The sequence below is a fragment of the Falco punctatus genome (assembly GCF_963210335.1).
Source record: "Falco punctatus genome assembly, chromosome: 1".
NCBI classification, from domain to species: Eukaryota; Metazoa; Chordata; class Aves; order Falconiformes; family Falconidae; genus Falco; species Falco punctatus.
The window spans coordinates 101183983-101203829 of record NC_137580.1 but is presented as its reverse complement, the minus strand read 5'-3'; the positions used below and the strand labels follow the sequence as shown (position 1 = coordinate 101203829).

General features: G+C 53.4%; 4 protein-coding genes across 6 annotated transcripts; all 4 read right to left on the bottom strand.

Moving 5' to 3' along the window:
* Positions 1 to 1458: 1458 nt before the first annotated feature.
* LOC308067197 (schlafen family member 13-like) lies at positions 1459 to 2570 on the bottom strand (the record flags this gene model as incomplete). The annotated part of the gene is given in 7 exon segments (XM_080395617.1): positions 1459 to 1618; positions 1620 to 1720; positions 1723 to 1852; positions 1854 to 1919; positions 1921 to 2036; positions 2040 to 2369; positions 2502 to 2570. Coding segments are annotated over 7 exon segments (972 nt in total).
* On the bottom strand, positions 2368 to 9923 carry LOC308061029 (schlafen family member 11-like). The gene is given in 23 exon segments (XM_080380470.1): positions 2368 to 3433; positions 3437 to 3546; positions 3549 to 3700; positions 3702 to 3778; positions 3782 to 4146; positions 6707 to 6800; positions 6802 to 6836; positions 8562 to 8661; positions 8666 to 8731; positions 8734 to 8906; positions 8909 to 8963; positions 8965 to 9082; positions 9084 to 9177; positions 9180 to 9219; positions 9223 to 9233; positions 9236 to 9283; positions 9286 to 9347; positions 9349 to 9360; positions 9362 to 9379; positions 9381 to 9438; positions 9441 to 9496; positions 9498 to 9518; positions 9520 to 9923. Coding segments are annotated over 23 exon segments (1881 nt in total). The 5' UTR covers positions 9621 to 9923; the 3' UTR covers positions 2368 to 3418.
* Positions 9924 to 10039: 116 nt separating this feature from the next.
* BCL7B (BAF chromatin remodeling complex subunit BCL7B) lies at positions 10040 to 14294 on the bottom strand. 2 transcript variants are annotated; one of them, XM_080380597.1, is made up of 6 exons: positions 14120 to 14294; positions 13670 to 13745; positions 13089 to 13185; positions 11816 to 11986; positions 11512 to 11591; positions 10040 to 11107 (listed from the first exon to the last, which is right to left on the bottom strand). In XM_080380597.1, exons 1-6 carry the CDS (start codon positions 14209 to 14211, stop codon positions 11015 to 11017), a joined length of 609 nt encoding a protein of 202 aa, XP_080236723.1. In that variant the 5' UTR covers positions 14212 to 14294; the 3' UTR covers positions 10040 to 11014. The 2 variants fall into 2 exon arrangements, with proteins under 2 accessions (XP_080236723.1, XP_080236722.1); XM_080380596.1 differs by having other exon boundaries at positions 11816 to 12001; positions 14120 to 14293.
* Positions 14295 to 14705: 411 nt separating this feature from the next.
* On the bottom strand, positions 14706 to 19366 carry TBL2 (transducin beta like 2). 2 transcript variants are annotated; one of them, XM_080380480.1, is made up of 7 exons: positions 19163 to 19364; positions 18963 to 19090; positions 18695 to 18879; positions 17904 to 18055; positions 16677 to 16803; positions 15682 to 15834; positions 14706 to 15289 (listed from the first exon to the last, which is right to left on the bottom strand). In XM_080380480.1, the coding sequence occupies exons 1-7, from the start codon at positions 19275 to 19277 to the stop codon at positions 14833 to 14835; spliced, it is 1317 nt and encodes a 438-aa protein (XP_080236606.1). In that variant the 5' UTR covers positions 19278 to 19364; the 3' UTR covers positions 14706 to 14832. The 2 variants fall into 2 exon arrangements, with proteins under 2 accessions (XP_080236606.1, XP_080236605.1); XM_080380479.1 differs by having other exon boundaries at positions 18963 to 19366.
* Positions 19367 to 19847: the final 481 nt, after the last annotated feature.

The following is a 19847-nucleotide window of genomic DNA, read 5'->3' as shown; positions in this document are numbered from 1 at the left end:
CAGTATATGCAGGGGGCCGGCCGACTGGGAAGCAGCTCTGCAGAGAAGGCTGCTGAAGACCCTGGTGGACACCAAGTTGAACCTGAGCTAGCAGCATACCCTTGCAGCAAGAAAGGCTACCACTGTCCTGTGCTGCATGAGGAGTGTTGCCAGCAGGTTGAGGGACGTGATCCTTCCCCTCTACTCAGTACTGGTGAGGTGGCACCTGGAGCACTATGTCTAGTCCTGGGCTCCCCAGTATGACAGACGTGGAGAGAGTACAACAAAGGACCCGGAAGGTGATTAAGGGACTGCAGCATCTGTCCTGTGAGGAAAGGCTGAGAGAACTGGGACTGCTCAGCCTGGAGAAGGCTCAAGGGGGATCTCATCAATGTGTATCAATATCCAAAGGGAAGGTGCCAAGAGGATGGAGCCAAGCTCTTTCCAGTGGTCCCCAGTGACAGGACCAAAGGCAACAGGCACAATCTGAAACACAAGAGGCTCCCTCTGAGCATTAGGAAGCAGTTTTTTACTGTGAGGGTGACCGAGCACTGGCACAGGTTGCCCCAGGAGGTTGTGGAGTCTCCATCCATGATATCCAAAAGCCACCTGGCCGTGATCCTGGGCAGCCTAGGTGTCCCTGCTTGAGCAGGGGGTTGGATGAGGTGACCTCCAGAGGTCCCTTCCCACCTCAAACATTCTGTCAACCTGCACTGCTTCCCTCTCCAGGAAGCACATTCCTGCTGCCCCTCATGCCAGCACAAGCACTTGGGCAGCTGCGTGACAAGGTGGAGCTTACCTAAAGACTAATTTGCCAACACAACACACAAATACCCCCAAGTTCCCAGCTGTTGCACACTCAAGCCTGCTCATGAGAGGTTTGGGACTGCACTGCTGGGGGCAGAACTGCCTCCATGGGCAGAAACCTGCATGTAAGACGATTCGGCGTGACCACAAACCCACACAGCCCCATTCCCAGCAGAGGTGAAGGCAGCCACCACCACTCCCAAAAGCAAGATGTGGCTCTATTTTTTTGGATGAGAAAAGAGACAATTTGGCTGAAAAATACACAAAATCTCCCCAACACTGAAAAAAGCAGGGGTTTGACCATTTGCACCAGTATCAGCAGGGATGTAAACAAGGATGGCCCCTGCTGCATTTCCAGCCAGTGGTTCCACCCCAGTAATGCTGAAACAACTCAGAATATGGAATCAGCTTAAAAAGCAGAGGAATTGAAAGTACAAGTCTCCAAACTGTTCTATGATTTATCCAAGTAGTTTGTAATTGTTGACTTCCTTCTGCAATTGCCATTTTCAGCAATTTTTTCTCTCCAGGTGGCAATGTCCTTCAATTAAAATCAATTTTATGACATCCTACAAGCCTACACATGATTAAACATATATATAAAAATGCATAATTTATTTTTTTTCATAGATTACAGAAAGGGCATTAAAAAAATCTCAAGGCTGCCCTGTAATATCACTGAACAAAAAACGATTGTAGCATTCTAGTGTCCCTAGTACTAGGTAAGAGTAAACTGTAGGCTAAAGACTTGTCTCTTAAGAACATCTTTTTCTCATGAAACAGAGCCAGCAAACAGGGTTTGGTGCTGGCTCTGGATGCCACGCAGAGCAAAAGACAGAGATATCTCCTCTCCTGCAGGGACAGGGTGGATGCCAAACACAATCCTCCTTCCTAGTCCTGAGAAGCATCGGATGCTGTCAAGAACAATGATGTTTTTCTAAAAAAATTCTCTGCTGACCCCAAGACCAACCTCACCCTGCAGTTCCTTACTTGCCTTTTTAGCTCAGGTTCCAATACCTGGCTGAGCACCTGGGCTGCATGCTGTGTGCTGCACAGAGCTGCAGTATCTGACAGAATAGCCTTGCTGGATGGAGGTGCTGCACTGCCTGGTCACAGACTCTGCTATTTCAAATGTGTGTGTGTGTGTCATTTTTTTTTATTATTATTATGCAGTCACCTGACAACGAATGGACACATCCAGCCTGTTTGAACAACTTTTCCAGCACCTCGTAGGGCATACCTGTGTTACATTCTCATAGGATTTCCTCCATTAGATTAAACATGACATTGTATATTTGCTTGGCATTATGGATCACTTTGGTCAACCATTCCTGAGAATATAGTTCTGAAAACTTAAGACCACAACCATATGTGTGAGTGAACTGTACGAAATCCAGGAAGACCCAGAAAATGCCACTTTTTTTCTTGACTAGCTCCCAGGCACATTGGTGCCAGTTTCCCTCAGACTGAAAATTCTGAGCTTCGTCAACCACAATGTGTTTCACTTTTGGGAAGATCCTACTTAAGAAGACAACTTGTGTCACAGACCAGAAGATCTCATTTCTAAAAAAAAAACCAAACTGAAACTTGAAAAAAACTTACGGTAAATTAAAAGAAGATGTGACCAGACAAGTCTGTATTGACTGCTTCCATCTCACAGTGGGTTCCTGCTTGGAGGGCTGTTGCTGCTTACTGTCTAAAACCACAAAACTTCCTACCTCAGCTGCAGCATGCTCTATCTTCCTGGTAGAAACATTTATTCCAGCGGATCGGCTGTGCGCAGGCATCGCTGCACAGCCTGCCTGGTCCCTGCCAGTTGGCTTTGGATCTACCCTAGCAAGGAGACATGAGCCCACCCTTCCTACATGGGGACCCCACGGCAAGGCTCCCTGGGGTGTCCCTCTGCCCTGCTCTCCCCTGCCCAGGGAAAGCAGGCAGTGCCTGAGCTCCTGTGCGAAGGACAGGTTCCCTTTTCTCCCCAAAGTGAGCAGGGACTGGCAGCGCTTCTGCCAGTCCATCTGCCTGCTGGGGCCAGTACCTGCTGCTGGGCACTGCCATGCCTGAGCTCAGCTGTGACTCCCTGATGCAGTGCCTTGGTCCACCGTGGTGCCTGCTGCTGACGCCAGTGGAAACACAGTGAGAACAGGACTGGGGAACTGCGCTACCCGGAATCCTCAACCAAAAGGGCATTAGTTTCTGTTCTCCTTGTCTAGATGGCCCAGGTCCAAGGCTCAGTTCCTAGTACAGCTGCACAGGAGCTTGCATCAGGTCCAGCGCAGGCAGTGTTGAGGCAGCAACAGAGAAAGGCAGGTGGGTAGTTTTGGTGTCAGCACCAGCCATAATAGACTGTTAAACTAAGGCCGTTATCTGTCCAAGGTCTAACACAGCCAGCGATCACTGAACATGCAGTCAGCAAATGCTCAATCTGGGCCAGGGCTCAGCTCACTAATACTGTCAACATTAACACCTTTCTTGAGGTGATTATTGTGTGCTTGTGTCAGCTGAAGTTATGCATTTGGCAAACAGATGTAAAATCAGCAGGGCTTGTGCTGCATGTACAGAGGGTACAATGAAAAAAAAAAAGAAAAAAAGAGGAAATACACATTATTGCTTACCCCACAATCTTCTTCAAGGGTTAATTTTCACAAATTTAGAGTATCTCTTTCACAGAATGGTGAAAAATGTTTCTTGTTCTCTCAATGATCTTCAAAGCCATGATAGTTTTCCCTGTTCCAGGAAGACCAAGGACAAACTGCTCCTTGCTTTGTGTGGGTTCTTGGAGAGCAGCTCGTGCTGTTTGAGAGTGAGAAAGTTGAAAATCTCACAGCCAAGATGGTCACTTAAGTAGGAGTTCAGGAACAGCACAATAATCACAAGCGCAGGCAAGAACATTGGGATGCCCCTGGAGGTGAGTGTCATTCTCTGGGTACAAGCTGGTGTAATGGCACAGGTTTTCTTGGTTTTCTTGCTGGAGCATCATCTCTGCAACTTCCATTTAGCTCTTTGTACCATTCAGGTGCAGTATTTGGGGAATCATATACACTGTTGAAGCATAACCCCCATCACTGACTAGTTTCTGCTTTAATGCATAAGCAGTTTCCCTCGAGTTTTTGAACTCAGCAGAAGAGGCATCCTTGCCTACAGCACACAACTCTGGATGCGCATTTTCAGCTACTAAGAGAACATCACACACAAAATCCTGGGTTTTCCACAATCCAATGTCAATAGCCCAACTCCTTGACAATATCAGTACCCCCTTGTTAAATGGATGGATTATTTTTTTTATTAAATCCTCTAATCCAAGATACTCTAAGAACAGGTTGATGCAGATGGTTTCTGGCTTCTGTTTGATTTCAGAACCCACTAGAAAAAAAAATTAGAAAAACAAAACACAGCAAATATTTTACTCAACACACCAATTACCGGAGTAATATATTATACAATGGTGTCATCAAAATAAATTATTTAGTACGAGTAAAAAATCCAACCTTCCCATGATAAATCTGTAAGGACTTTTTATATGAATAAAAATGAGATAAACTCCATACTCCAGGCTTGCCTGACTTCTAAACGGAATAAGAAAAAGTCTCTTTGGAGGGATCTGCCTCCTTTCTATCTGCTTTCTCATTATTTCTGTATTCCTTTGACAGATATGTTGCTGCCACAGTGAGAGACCAGGGGCTGAACCAGATGGAGCAGCCCACTTGCAGCATCTCCTACACTCCTGACTGGTAAAGCACAATGCATGTAGCAAGGGAAAAGGCACTTAGGAGCATCATGAGTCTCTTGATGTATAGATACACATTCCTATTAAATACAGGGGAATACATAAAGATACCTGCCATCCCAGTACTAAACTTGGTCCTCCTCCAAAATAACAAGTAACAGTAATGTAAAAAAAATACTAACACAAATTGTCTATCTTAAATTTAGAGGTTAAAAGTACAGGTATGCGTATACGTAACACACAGAAAAATCTCAATGCAAGCGTACGTTTACGCTGACTGTCTCACAGCTTTCCATTTAAAAACCACATTCTTCTCATCAAGAAACAGCAATTACATATCCTGTACCAAAACAGTTAACTGATCAGTAAATCGGTCAGCTGACAGTGCTCCTGAAAAGAGATGTGAAAGGACAGCAAAATGACAAAACTAATAGCAACTAATACATACATCCATAGGTCAGAATTCAGAAAAAATAATCCATGGACTATGTTTAATGAGGCTGTATCCATCTGCTGCTGATTGGAGTGGTTCTGATACTGCACTAGCATCTGGAATGTGTCTCTCCCGTGTGTCTCAGAGCTTGACCTAAAATCCACAGCCCTGCTCTGCAGGAGCACGACAGGATTGACATTGCCCTTGGCTACTTCTATTCCCTTGTCTTTGGGGGCTTGGTATGGGGGAGTATCTGTTGCTCAGCAACCGTCGGTGCTTTTATGGCTGAAGTGTTTCTGAAATAACGGAAGTCTTCACCTAGAAAATAAAACCAAGGCAAGGTTTTCTAGCCCTGCATGGTAAGGGCTGAGATTTACCTTCCCTTGTGCGTCCCAGCCTGCAGTTCCCCTGTAGCAGTGAGCCAGGCAGCAGAACTAACTTACCGGGTGAGATAAACACCTACGCTGGCCAGGCATCCCTCACCCAAACCCCTGGCACTTGGCCCTGCAGGTCAGCGACACAGCAGTGCCGGTACCCAGCTGTGGGGAGTGCGCTGAGTTTGTGAGGCCTCAGCTCAGAGCCTTGTCTGGCTGCTTTGTTTGAATTTTTGTTGACCTGTTTGGAGCTTTGTTTTTACTTGGTTTGCCTGTAACAGCATTTTTTGCTAATAACCAGGTGGCTGTGGATAACAACCATCCATTTATACAGACAGTAGGAACAAGCAGGTCTTCTGCACAGGATAAGACCTTCCTGCCTGTAACGTGGTGATGCAGAGTGCAGAAATACAGGTGTGGTAGGACAGCAGGGGTCTCCAGATATGGGATACAGGGTGCAGGGCTGAATTCGGGTGTGGGGTGGTGAGAGACAGAGCACAAGCGACCCCAAGGCCAGGAACAGCTGTCAGATGGTCAGATAAAGAAATGCAGCCCCAGAGCTGAGCAAAACTGGGTTTAAGGGTACTGAGATACTTGTTCTCAGTTTAGTGAACATGCTGTGCTCACTCAACCCCAATGGAGCAGTGAACTTGCAGACCAGTGAAGAAAAAACAAGGTGTAAAAGTGTGTTAGTGTTAGCAAACCTACAGGACGTGACCCCATGCAGAGCCTGAGGTAGGAAAAAGAAACCATCAGCATCAACTGTGTACTCCTGGCAGAACTGGGGATGCTGACAACCTGCCCCAACAACCCCCAGCAGACTGGAGCCGTCACAGCAGGAACCTGAGTGGCAGTGGAAGGCTGAGCCTAATGCCACAAACTGGGGTGGATGCTGTGCAGGTTGTTATTATTATTATTATTATTATTATTATTATTATCATTATTATTATCATTAATTACTACTACTACTTTTTTCACAGTGGTGTTCATTTATTGTCTTTTTCTTTCATTATCTGTAATACCTAGATCTTGACTAATAATAATTCTTCTATTAGACTACTTAGATTTCAATTGCAGTAGAAATTAATTATTCTCTTTTTTTGTTCATAAGAAGGCTTTTGAGCATAACAGGGCAGACAGTACTCAAACCTCTGGGACACTGGGTATATTCCCAGCAATTATGTGCGTTAGGGATTATATTCAGTGCCAAAAACGGCAGAAGAGATAGAAACACCTGAAAAATCAGGGAAATCAACATTTTTGGAGCACTTGCATCTTTTAAATACCCTAACAGTTGTTTGCCTAAAATCTTATCTCATGCTATCTTCCTAGAAGTTTTGTCAAATACAATGTTAAATTAAAAAAAAATATCCAGAATAAATGTCTTACCTGAGTAGAGGCATTTTCGGAATTCAGACATACACTGGAGACCAGCTTTTGAGTAAACTGGGTTGATAAGAGGAGGGCCATTTGCCAAGTTGAGGCTCATTCTCAAATTTATCAGCCAGATTTGAAAGATCTTGGGGGAAGAAAGAAGTATGTTATGTGCATTAGAATCATTCCATATGAACTTTTAAAGCCCAGCACTAAAGAGTGGCTAAAATGATTCATTTAAAGCCTCCCTTCGCGATTCCACCCAAGGAAGTGCTGCCTCCACAGTTAAGATGACAGTATCCGACAAACAATAGGATCTTGATTTGCTGCAGAAGAGCGAGGGCTCACAGGACAGGCGGCTTTGCAGTTCAGCAGCAGGACCTAGACCCTACATGGGATGAGTTTGTTGAGATCCCAGGGCACAGGTAAGAGACACCTGGCCTGACAGTTCAGCACACCAGCACCCTGCGGGAACCACCTGCGTGCCGTAGGTCTCCTCAGCAGGTGCACATCTCCAGAAGACCTTGCCACTTTGCTCCCCTCCTATCAACATCATCCTTTCTGTCTTTTCTGTGACTGTGTCCTTTGAAGAGACCAGCTGTCCCAGCTCTGAGCACAGACCAGAGCCACAGGGGAGGTTTCACAGCAGGCTGGAGCTGCCTGGTGTGCTGGGTGCTGCTGGGACGGGGGGGTCCCCTCCAGCTGGCGTGTTCCTTGCTCATGCAGTCACTGCAATGGGCACACACTTGAGGGAAATTTGTGTTACAGGGAGCCTGCAGGAAAGAAGGGTAAGTTTCATCTTACGACTGAAAAACTCTTACTCAAATCAGTGGTCAGAAAAGCTCTCTGGGACCTGCTGTACAGGTCTTGGTGTGGGGTGGTGGAACCAAATGCGGGACACAGCTTTTAAACAGGAAGGATTTCACAATGAAGTGGGACAGCATGCTTTAAACCAAGGAAAGCCTTGCACTCCTGCTCCTTCAAAACAGCCTTTACACCCACGGAGCCACACTGGGTGTGCAAAGTGATGTTTCGGTAGGCATAAGAAATACACGTGAGCCTCAGGAAGGGGAGCAGTGTGCAGCCTGCTGCGTGGTGAGCATCGCTCGCAGAGCCACCACTTGGAAGGGCTTTTCTCAGCTTCAAGCTCTGATGACTGGCCAGGTTTTAATAGCTACCCTAGTGTCCCTGACTTCATCACAGATGTAATTAGTACTTGATAAGGGGAAGGAGAAGAAAAGTTGCAGGTCAGTTTGACGCCGCCATTACAGCTAAAAAGATTATTTTACTTTAGTGCTGGCACACAACTTGTGCCACGATGCTCAATCTACATGGATCAAACCAGGGCATGGAGATTAATCCTTGCTAGTGCATCAGGCACTGGGGATTTCAATCCATGGGGATCAGCACCAGTAAGGACTTTTTTGTTTTTCAAAATAAACCCCTCTTAGGAACCTAAAGGGTCCAGATTTCCACCAAGACTTGACTCCCTCCTAAGCATCTTAACGGGCAAAGCCAGCTTCAAAAGTTTTCTGCAATTGTCATTAAGAGCACTGGAAGCTCCTGGGTGATTTTGAGTCTTACCGCTTCATTTAGGGGCATATGAAAACCCTAGGAAGGCTTATTCCAGCTGGAAGTGCTTCAAAAAGTCCTGTTGAAGCAGTTCAGAGGGTAATGCTTCACAGGAGGGTTTTTGCCACTGAAGGCCAGTTACCACACGGTCACCCCCAGTGCCCGTGGTCGTGCCATGCCCAAAGGCCCTTTTCTAGGGCTGGTGAGAACACAGAACAGGAGGAGGTGGTCTTTCCTCCTGAAAGTTTACAAACCAAGGCAGAAATGGAGTTAGCACTAATGTAAATGCAGATTTTACCTGGGTCTACAGCTGTCATGAGCTCCGTCTGTTTCCTGATGCTCAGGCTTTTGTCTGTGTCACCTGTCACCACCCAGGATTCAGCGTTATCCTGGAAAACTGCAACAAGGCTGTTCAACTCGCACAGCGTGTGCGTAGCCCTGCCAGTGGTATGCCATTCTGCTTTGGCATAAATGCTCAGGGTGTCAGCCTCAAACTGCACGCTGGCCTGAGAGCTGAGGAAGCGATGAGTGGGCATCGAGCCCATGGGGTCAGCTACTCTTTTGTCTAAAGCTTCTTTCTCCACCGAACTATGGCTTCCAATGACTTTTCTGCTGTCATCCACTCTAAAAAAGAAATACCCGGAGTATTTGCAAAGGGAGAGACATACTTTGGGATGGTTTTTCTAATGTATTCCAAGATAACTCTCTGTAGAGAAGTTCTTAAATTCAGTATGTGTTGTCTCTGTGAAATCCAGGACCTCCTCAACCACCAGTTTGTTGCTCTTTAAAAGCCAGGCTGCGGCACCTTGGATGCTGTGGTTCTGTGTTCAGAGGAGTGTCCTTTGCACCCCCATCAAATTTCAGCAGAGCTCTCCTAGCGCTTGGCTCACTCTCAGCACGGTGCTTGGCACATTGGCACAGCTTTCCTTCCCCCTCCGAAGTGCAGCAGCGTCACTTCAAGTCACGGGGCAACTGAAGTGAAAGGCCTATGGGACAAACCAGCGCTCAAGCTATAGAGGCTGGATCTCCACAGTTCCATGTTTTAACAAAAAGCAGCAAGTGACTCCACGGCTGCATCCATGAGGTATTCGCTGGCCGGTGCAGTCAATGCACCCCGAGGGTCTGCTCTATGTCCAGGCCAAAGCCGAGCTCCTGAGACCTGGAATTCTGATCTCCATCATCACTCCTCCTCCTGAATTCAGCAATGCACACACTACTGCAGAAAGCTCTTCATTGCCCTTTCTTATTGCAAGATCTCCTTGCTGGAGCTCTCTCCTACAGCTATTTTCCCAATATCTACTACTGCATCGGGGTAGTTTCTTTCTAAATTCATCAGCAGCTGCCCTTGTCTGGCCATTTTGCTCTCAAAATGAGATATTAAAACCACAATTATACACAGCAGTACAACAGAAAACTGTGTGCCTTCAGCTTCAGTTTACACACTGGATTTAATAAACTGGAAAATAAAAATAATTATTTGCAACAAACCACAGGCAGACTATTGCTGGCGTACCTGCAGGCCTCGTACTAACGAAGCTGCTTATTTGGGCTCTTTTGCATATTGAGGTCTTGCAGTTAACTTGACACTGCGCACCAAGATACCCTCCCCTGCCCCCGCCAGGGACCGCAGCCCTTGGTCCCCCTGGGCCCTGGGGGTGCTCGCTGGGTGCTCGCTGCTGCAGATGGCTGGGGGCTGCCCCGGGCTTCCCCCCCCCACTGCGGGCCCTGGCCTCCCACCCCAGCACAACCCCCCCTCCCCCTGCAGACACCGGGCACTGTATTTCAAATAGTTTAATTTTAAAAATATTCTATTCAGTGCTAAAATAACTTTCCACTTCCACGCGCGGCCGCGCCTTCGGCTTCGCCAGGCTCGATCACAGACTCGGCGGGACATGCAGTGGCGGCAGGGGAGGCTGGGGGCTGGCGGCGGGAGCTGGGGGCCAGGGGTGGGGGGGCTTCCTGCAGGGAGGGGGGGGAGGGCACCCTGCCGCATCCTCCCTCGTACCGGGATGGTACCTAGGCCGGTGCAGGGCTCTGCTGGGCACGGGGGAGCAACTCCCCCTGCTCTCGGCCGGGGGGGCCCAATGCAGCCGGCCCTGACAGGGTGGGGGTCCTTATGCTGGCGCCCGCGGCAGAGCAGAGGTGACCCCCCTGAGGGTGGGAGCGCTCCCCTCTCTCCCAACACTAATGGCTTAAACTAGCAGCTTATTGCACAGCGTCCCAGCGGGGTCCTGCCGTGGCAGGGCAGGGGGCTCAGCCTCACCCGCAGCCACCCCCACACGTCTCACCACCCACAGAGGGGCAGACAGACGCTTCACGTGGGGGGAGGGCAGCCCTCTGGCTCCCAGCACCCAGGGGAGGGCGGGCAGGGGAGCCAGCAGCAGGCAAACAGCACCCGCCAGTGCCCTGGGGGCCACCAAGAGCCCCGTGGACAACTGCCCACCCCGTGCATGCAGACCACCCACCGGAGACCCCCACGCTACAGGACAGGTCAGCAGGGAGAGAGGGAGCCAATAAATAGAGGCAAGTTTGCAGGTACTGGTGGCAGCCCCATCAGCCCCGGGGAGTGCAGGCTGCCTCCGAGGGGCTGGCAGGAGGCCCCTGGGCAGGGAAGGGCAGGCTGGATGGCGAGTGGCAGGAGCGCCTGTCCCTGGGGAAGGGGCAGACTGAAAGGAAGCACCCCGTCCCCCAGGGGAGGGCGGGCAGCTCTGCGAGGGGCTGGCGAAGGCGCTCTCCCTGGGGACAGGCAAGCTAGCTCTCCGAGGCCGTGTGGCACACAGAGTTCTGATCGGCACAAAATCTCTTCAGAGGCGGTGCACCGGAGTCGTCCTCCTCTTCAGTAACCTGCAAGAGCCAGAAGCAGTGGTCACGAGCAGCAACGGGAGCTCAGTGTGTCCACCAAGCCATGTGGGCCTAGACATAGCTGTGTCATGCTGTGGGGACACCCCAGACTCATCTCTGAGGAAGCCTCAGGACACCAGGAATGGGAACCCACTTCAGCCCCCGAGTTGGCTAGAGTCATCATTGTACTCCACCGCCACTTCCTTTCTTCACACTTTTAAAATCTGAACCAAACCAGGGGACAGGTCAGGAAGCTGGGAGGCTTAGGGAGCTCCTGGAGGGCACTTTGGGACTGCAGAGCAAGTCCATCCATCCAGATGCTTCTGCTACAAGGGCCAGCAACAGGGTGAAAGGGCAAAGCTGGGTCTGTGTGCATTCAGACATGGTTTCAATCCCCCTTCCCTTACCTGAGTCTCAAGGGGGACTGGCTCTTCCTTTGTTAGAGTGGGAGGCTCATCTGCAACTTCCGAGGAAGGCAGGGAAGGCTCTGGGGAGAACAGAAGCGTTAACGGAACTGCTGACCCCGGAGCATGGCAGCACCCAGCTCAGTCCTGAGCCAGGGGAGGAGACCTCCAGCAGAAGGCACGAGTCCCCGCTACCCTGTCTGCTTCCAGCAGTGCCTGACAGTCACCTACCAGACAAGCAACAGCTCCAGCAGGGCCTTCCCCAGGCCCAGCCACCCACCTCCTCCCTTCCCAGCCCAGCACTCACCTTCCAGCGTCTCCTGCCCCAGTGTGGGTGGCTGCGAGTCATCCGTGCGGAAGTCGGACGTGTGGGCAGGACTCATAGACTCGCTCTGCTGCGGACTGGGGCTGGAGTTGGGGCTGCTGTCAACCTTGAGCTGGTAGACGTCTGACAGGGAGCTCTGGTTGCTGTTCTCATCTGCAGAGACAGCACCTAGTGAAGAAGAGCACCTTGACCCAGGGGCACAGGCAGCCAAGGGCAGCACTGGCAACTGGGCTCTTAGGGAGAACGAAGAGCACAGTCAGATGCAGTTAGAGTACAGGGGGATTCACCGCCACCCATCACCACAAGGGCTGCCAGGCAAAGGAAAGGACTCCCTGCTAGGACACAACTGGCGTCAGGTACACAACTGGCCCATGGGAGACGGGGTGCTTCTGTTTGGGGAATGAGTCTGAGCAGACAGGGAGCAACCCCCAGCTATTCAGAAAGAACAAGCAGAAAGCACGGGGTTGATACAACGCACTGCACTGCCAAATCTCACGTCTGTGGCTCGCAAGGGCTCAAGGCATTCAAGGGCAAGAGACCTCTTGCCTGTGTACCAGGGTTTTGTAACTCTTCTTGCAAGGCAGCAAGCTAACACTAAGAGCAATACTCAGCATCTGCTTCTGGATGGGGAGGCAATCCTGGTGCACATCTTTTCCAAGTCCTAAACTGCAGACCAGCAATGCTAACATTCTCAGTGCACCTACTAGAAGTCCCAATACATCCCCCGATTTTCCTTGGCCACACAGAGCCAAGTGGAGAGGCTGGGGACAGGCATACACTCTGCTCCAGCAGCAAGACCATGCACTGCCTAAGCCTCGCTTGGCTCAATCACAGAGCCCAGCCTGCCTGTAGCCGGCCACAGCGCTCCAAGACCAAGAGCAAGGTCAAGGAGATCCTCTGCCCTTTCATCTTAAGGTCCATGCAAGTCACTGCTGGAAGCAGCGGACTCAGCTGCAGAGAGCTGCCGGCCTCTCCCCAGCAGGGACTGCAAAAAGGGAACAAGAACGCCTACTCCTCCAGTTCCCCATGAAGCTTCCTACAGGAAGATCCCAGAAACAGACAGTTAAGGCTCTTTCTGACAGCAGAAATGAATAATTTCAGCAGGAATACTCCTGAAGTGGCTCTGCATAACTCCACGCTGAAGACATGCACTGCTCCTCCCAATACACGAGGGATACGTAAACCAGCACCATTCCGGCTTCTATAAGGCCTTAAAAGTCTTCCTCCAGCTTGAAGGGGGCTCAGCCAGACTTACCTTGGAACTCCAGGAGGAGAGAGGAGTTGGCAGAGGTGTCAGCTGGGAAGCCATTGGGTTCTCGGGCAGTGCTGCTACTTGATTTGGATTTCTCTTTCTTGAGGAGAGAAAGAAAAGCAGAAACTCCAGGTGAGAGGAGCCTACCGCTGGGCAGAGAGCTCAGAGCTGCCCAGCCTCCTCCAGAGGAATGACTCCCCTTTCTCCCTCCAGCAACCCAGGGACTGTGCTCGGGCAGCCCTTCTCCCTCCCCTTTCTGGGTGCTTTTCTGACTGAGGCGACCCCCCCGCCGAGAGGGGCGAAAGGAAGAGCTAGCACCTATCTAGGAGCGCCCCCCGACGAAAACAAGTTCTCTGGGGATTCATGCAAAAAGGGTCCCAGGCAGCGAGGGGCGGTCGCCCGGCGCAAGGCAGCGAAGCGGCCCAGGCCCCTCAGCGGCGGGCGACACGGCAGCGCGGCTCCACGGGCCAAGGACCGGCCCCGCGGGAGGGGCCTGAGGCGCGGCGAGGGCCGCCCCGGGGGGGGGGCGGGAAGCGACTGCGGCGGCTCGGGCGGAGCCGGGGGTCGGCCCGCGCGGTACCCACCTCTTTGCTGTCCGCCACCGGCACCCACTTGAATATCCGCAGCGAGGTGTCGCCCACCGTCACCCACTTCTTCTCCCTGCGCGACACGGACGCGGCCGTTAATGGCGCCGGGGGAGCCGGGCCCGCGGGTACCCTGGCAACAAGCTCCGCCCTCCCGCCGGGCTCCGATTGGCCCAGAGGAACGCCATTCCACTACGCCCCGCCCCCTCACCCCGAATGTCTCGTCGTGATTGGTCGTGCCACCCGCCGATCACCAGCGCTTCCGGCTCCCCCCACACTCCCGAGCAGACAGGGCGAGCTAATTGGCCGCTGTCTCGCTATCCCCGCCCGCTACCCCACGCCGAACACTGATTGGATAGTCATTACCGGAGCCCCTCCACTGGCACCCGTGTGGTGCGGTGATTGGCTGCACGCCGGGAAGGCCCCACCCCACACGGCCCCGCCTCTCACCATCTGCGGACGCGCTCGATGGCCGCCATCACTTTTTTGATGTCATCCTTAGCGCGGCTGCGGGTCTCGGCGCGCACCGAGCGGCCCGACATGGCGCCCGCAGCCCCGGCAGCCCCGGCTCCGCAGCACCCGCCGCCTCGCTCCGCGCATGCGCGCGCCCCGCCCCGCTGCGTCACAGCGCTCGCCCCGCCCTGGGGAAGGCGTGCGCAGTGCGCCTGCGCAGATAGCCCCGCCCTCCTGCGGGCAGGCGTTACCAAGGCCGCTGCGGCGCCATCTTCCTTCCGGGCAAACCCCGCCCCGCCAGGGCGCCCCGCCCACGCGCACCGTACCGAAGGCCGAGCTCGGGCGGCCCCCGCGCAAGGGACCCGCCCCGAACCCCGTCCCCAAGGCCTGGCAAACCCGCCCGCCCCGCCCCTGCGAGCGCTCCCACGGGGCACGGGACAGACGCAGGTGGGGGGCGAGCCCCCGGCAGGGCGGCGCAGCGTCAGCCCGGCACCCACCCTGGCCCCTGCCTGCCCCTGGCACCCCGCCGCCCAGCGCCCCCCGGTACGGCCACCCAGCGCCCGAGCCAGGACCCGGGCACGCGGTCTGTGCACTCTTTTATTACAAGTTGTTCAGTTATTAAAAAAAAAAACAAAAAAAAAACAAACCCCCAAAAATCCCCAAAGGCAGAACGCAACGGCTAAGCCGGGACATGCCGCCATGCGGGGAGATTAGTGCTTCCTGCCATAGATCGCCGCCAGCGCTTTGCGGGCGCTGGAGATCTGCTGCTCCAGCCTCTCTTGGGTGGCTTTATTCCCAGTTTTTTTCAGCATGGTCTCCATCTCCTCCACCACTGCCCGGTGACCAGCGGTGTTGTGGAAGACACGGATGGCTCGGTCCCCGCACGACACCAGGTAGCGGCTGTTGGTGTCAAAAGCCAAGTCTGTTATGCATTGTCCATGCACGCCAAGGAAGCGTTCCTCCTCCTCCCCTCTCCTCGTGTTGTACACGACAATGTCTGTGCCACTAGAGATAGCAACAACACGAGCATCGGGGGACAGGGCGATGCGACAAGGCTCCGTCACCTCACATTTCCCAGTCAGAAGCAGGTATGGGTCCTGTTGCTTCTTATATTCCACATCTGTGTCCCAGAACTTCCATGTCCCATCCTTCGAAACGGTCGCCATCCTGCAGCCAGGAAACAGCACAGGTGAGCACGAGGAAATGAGGCAGCACCTCTTCGCCCACCAGACCTGCAAACCAGCAATGCTTTGGGGACAGAGAGCTCTTTTGGAAGGTGTGAGTCTGTACACGCACACAGTCCTTGTTCTCTTTCCAGAGCATGGACAGCAGTCACCCCAAGGATGACATCCATGGGGAATATGCAGGCAGCATGAGCCAGTCAGGGGTTTGCTGCCCTGGGCTCCCAGGCGAGCACTCAGGGCAGTGTTCCCCCCACCATGCAGGAGGAGTGCAGCCCCCCTGCACAGGCTGCTGGCATATACTGGAAGAGGCGAGCTCACGTGTCCTGAGGGTGAGCCAGAGCATACAGTTTCAGGCAGTGGATAATACACACTCACCTCCTCGAGTCATTAGAGAAGGAGAAGGAATGTATGCCAGCAGTGTGGCCTTTCAGCTCGAAAGCCCTGGCCACCTCCTGGAAGTCTCCGTTCTTGTTGAAACACACCTCCCACACCTTCACATCGGGGGTGAAGCCACAGGATGCCACAAACCTGTGTGAATGAACAAGCAGAGACACAGGGTATCTGCTACTGAGCACCCACTTCTGCCAGGCTGTGGGGCCAGCCCTACAGAGCTCCCCTCTGGCCCCCTAAGCAAGACAAGAGCCCAGGGGCAGCCCCCTGGCACCGACGGGTGCGTAAGACAGGGCTCTGTGAAGGCAAACCTGTCCAGACTCCTATGTTCAAATCTTTGCTTTGGTCCACTGAAAAAGTTTTCACTGAAACCAAGCTGGTAAAGGGAACACTAAGGTAGGCAACCAGGGACCAGAACAACTTAGGAATGCAAAACTCTTAAACCAAAGTAAAAATCCTAAATGCTTTTAATCCCCAAACTCACTGAGCTTGGAGCATGGCAAGTCTTCCTGCAGCAAGTTAAGAGAGCGGAAAACATGATTTTCTTGATAAACAAATCTCCCAGTAACAAATATTTTAATTTTATAATTAACCTTTAAAAGGTTACAAATAAGTTGGAATTTCTGTTTGCTTTACATACACCATTTGCGTTGTCCTACCTCTGCTATTTGAGGCCAGTGCTGTTCTCAGCTCTTCAGGAGACAGTTAACAGGAACAGCAATGCTGAGGCACAACGGCAACACACCAAGTGTCTTAAGACCATCGAGATGAGAGTCAGAGCTCCTGTAGGGGCTGCTCTCAGCTTGCAGGGGCCAGAATCCCTTTTTAAAATGTGGAACCCTCAGAAAATTGCATTAAAGTAACTCCTATCTGCCAATGGTCTGAACTGATGACGTCCTCTGGCAAGGCAAGAGGATGTTCTGTCTCCTGCACCTCCTGCTCTGCAATGGCAGCAGCCTGGAACACCTCCTGCCCCTCACCTCCCACAGGGTGACACCATGGCGTAGGCATTGTTCATCTGGTTAGTGTTAATGCTGGCTAGGACTTCACCCTTCGGGCTCCATATCAGGATGGTAGTGTCACTGGAAGCTGTCATGATAAACTTTCCTGGGGGGAAAAAAAGGCAAAGATCAGGATAGCTCCCAGGCCTAACCCTGCCACAGACCTATCAAAGGCCTAGGACAGTCCCTAAGCACGCTTAAAAACTCTCCCTGTGCCCAGACAGTCAAGAAAACCAAAAGCAGCACCAAAATTCAAGGACTGTCAACCCCCCAGGACAGAACAAGAAGACACAGTTCCTGGTTATGCCTTAGTGCACCCCGGCTTTGGCAGTCATCAGCTGGCAGTGGGCACTCAGAAACCACACATGCTTCCCGCCCCAGCACCACTCAGATCCCACTTGCAGAGCTCAGCACTAAGCCAGTACCACAGGAGTAACACAGCAGACAATCTCCCACAGATACCCGAGGCATCCGTAGCTTTCAAGTCATGGACTGTGAGTAGGTAGCTGACTACAAGTCACACTACTATTATCTGCAATTCCTGGCGGTATCAACATTCTGGACACTTTCCCTTTTTCCATCTCAGCCTGAACACGGAGCTGCCCATTTACCTTTCAGCTACTTGTTGCAGGTTTAAATTTTCACTTTCACAGCTGAACAAGGGTCTCTGTTACCATCTTCTCTGCTCTCCTATTACAGAGGTGAACTCACATACACCCACTTCCAACTGCCTGCTGTCATACAGCTGAAGCATTAATCCATTGAGCCCCAGCCGCTAACTCATACCCACCACACTCCCAGCCTCTGTTCTAGAGGATCCCGGAAGTCCAAGATAGACTGTACGAACTTGCTAGAGATACTTTTGACTGGTTAAAGAGAGACTGGTGGGCCAGAGAACAGCGATCCTCTCAATACTGTGACCAGACCTCTTTGCAACAGCATCCCTGAAAATGTAAATTAAGAGACTGTGCACACCACAGAGCTAGCTCTGTGCTTGCAGGAATATAACCTGTCTGAAAATGACATCTTTCAATTTACTAAGTAGTAAACAAAGTCTTTAGAGTAACGCCTAAGAGACTACAGAGACTCAAGTGCTGGTGCGAAAACGGGCCTTGAAAATGCGAGAAACTCCAACACTTTCAACCCAGCTCTTGCTTTACAAGCAAATCAAAGCTAATCTTGAGACTCAATAAGTCATTTCCATACCTGTCTCTGCAATTCCTATGTTAATGATGGGAGCCTTGTGCTTCTTTGGGAAGTCCCCAGAAGTTGCAGTGAAGGTGAAGCTTCCATCATCCTTCTTGGTCATTTTATAGACACGAATAGTCTCGCCATTTGCCAGCCAAACAATGAATGCCCTGGGGAAAGATGAACACTGAACCATTAAGAAACGGGCTACCTCAGCTCAGCCTAGCTACAACAGGTAAGCTAACAGGTCATTCAGTGGCACCTGGGAAAAGGGATGCACTGGCAGATAAAAAGCTGCAGGCTTCACCAGGGCACCAAGTTCTTTCCCTGTGTTAGCTCAAATGCAACACTGAATGGAAAAGAACAGAATTTATTACTTCACATCTGGAAACAAGACTCCTCCCTCTCTCTAAGAGGAGGCTGCTTCACAAAGTGCCAAGGCATGCTTTTCCACCAGCCTTCCCTGCCAGCAAGAGCTCTCTCCCCAGCCTCTCAGAGAGGCTCAGGCACTCAACCCAGCTGCAGGGCCTGCTGACGAAGACCTTAACAAGGATATTCCATGGGTGCAGCAAGGTGGGCACGGGGATATTTGTCCCAAGAGCCACACTGCGATGCCAGCTGCTTTCACGTGAGACCATGAACCAGTGGTGCCGTTAAGGCCCGGTGAGGGATGTTGCTTCCACGCAGCCCAGAAGACACATCGCTGATCCTCGGGCTGTGCGACCAGCAGCTCTGTCTGCGGGACATCCCGGTGCTGATACGCCCAAGCGGTCCGTGGGTGGAGGCGGCGTGGGGAGGCCCGGCCCTACCGTGAGTCGGGGCTGAGGCGGACGAGCTCGGCGTGGTCCAGCCCCACGTTGGCACGCAGGCAGCGGTGCTCCCGCGCCGCGAAGTCCCGGGTGCTCCACAGACGGACCGTGCGGTCGTCGGAGCACGACGCCAGGTACTTGCCGTTGCTGCTGAAGTCCAGGCAGGAGACGGAGCCGCTGTGGCCCTGCGAAGAGAGCGCGGTCACAGCGGGGGCGGCCCGCGGGGAGGGGCAGCGCCGGCCCGGCCGGTCCCGGCCACACACGGTACCTTGAGGGCGGCCACCAGCAGCCGGTGGGCGAAGCTGTGCTGCTGCTGCGACTTGTCCCGCCGGGCCCGCGCCGCCGGCTTCGCCTTCCTGGGCTCCTCCGGCCTGGCGGCGCCGCTCGCCCCGGCGCCTGCGGGGAGCGGAGCGCGGCTCAGCCCGGCCCGGCCCGGCCCGGCCCCCCGGCCGTGCCCGCGGTACTCACCGTCCGGCGGCGCGGCGCGGCACAGCGCGGCCGCCAGCAGCAGCAGCAGCAGCAGGACGAGGAGGAGGACGAGGCCGCCCGGCAACACCGACCCGCCGAGCGCCGCCGCCTCCATCTTCCCGCCACCGCCACCTCAGCGGGCCACGCTCCCCCGGCGGGACCCGGCGCGCGTGCGCCGAGTGGTGGCGGTGCCGAGGGGGGTGGGAAGGAGGGGGGTGAATCCCCGCGTGCGCGTGCGCACCTCCACGAAGGGCGACCCCTGGCGGCGGAGGGGTGGTACTGCCCCGCTCCGGGCCTGCCCGCCCCCACCGCCCCCTGCCGTCACTGCCCTGCCCGCTCCTGTCCACCTCTACCCGCTCCATGCCCTCCCCTGCCCGCCCCCACCGCCCCCGCCCGCCCCCACCGCCCCCTGCCCTGCCCACTCCTGCCCACCTCTACCCGCTCCATGCCCTCCCCTGCCCGCCCCCGCCAGCCACCGCCCGCCCCACCCGCCCCCGGCACGCCTCCTGCCCACCTCCTGCCCGCCGCCGCCATCGCTGCCCTGGCCGCCCCCTGCCCACTCCTGCCCACCCCTACCCTCTCCGTGCCCTCCCCCTCCCGCCCCACCCGCCCCTGCCGTCACTCACTGCCCTGCCCGCCCCCTGCCCACCCCAGCTCTCCCGCCCCCCTCGCCCGCCCCCGCCCG

Coding starts and splice junctions, on each gene's coding strand:
- TBL2 (XM_080380479.1), bottom strand. CDS start 19,277: ATGGAGGCGGCGGCGCTCGGCGGGTCGGTGTTGCCGGGCGGCCTCGTC. Junction 18,056..18,694: donor CGCCTCAGCCCCGACTCACG/GTAGGGCCGGGC, acceptor ATCTTTCCCCAG/GGCATTCATTGTTTGGCTGG. Junction 15,290..15,681: donor TTCTCTAATGACTCGAGGAG/GTGAGTGTGTAT, acceptor TCCTGGCTGCAG/GATGGCGACCGTTTCGAAGG.
- BCL7B (XM_080380596.1), bottom strand. CDS start 14,211: ATGTCGGGCCGCTCGGTGCGCGCCGAGACCCGCAGCCGCGCTAAGGAT. Junction 13,746..14,119: donor ATCGAGCGCGTCCGCAGATG/GTGAGAGGCGGG, acceptor CGTGTCGCGCAG/GGAGAAGAAGTGGGTGACGG. Junction 13,186..13,669: donor CGGTGGCGGACAGCAAAGAG/GTGGGTACCGCG, acceptor TCTCTCCTCAAG/AAAGAGAAATCCAAATCAAG.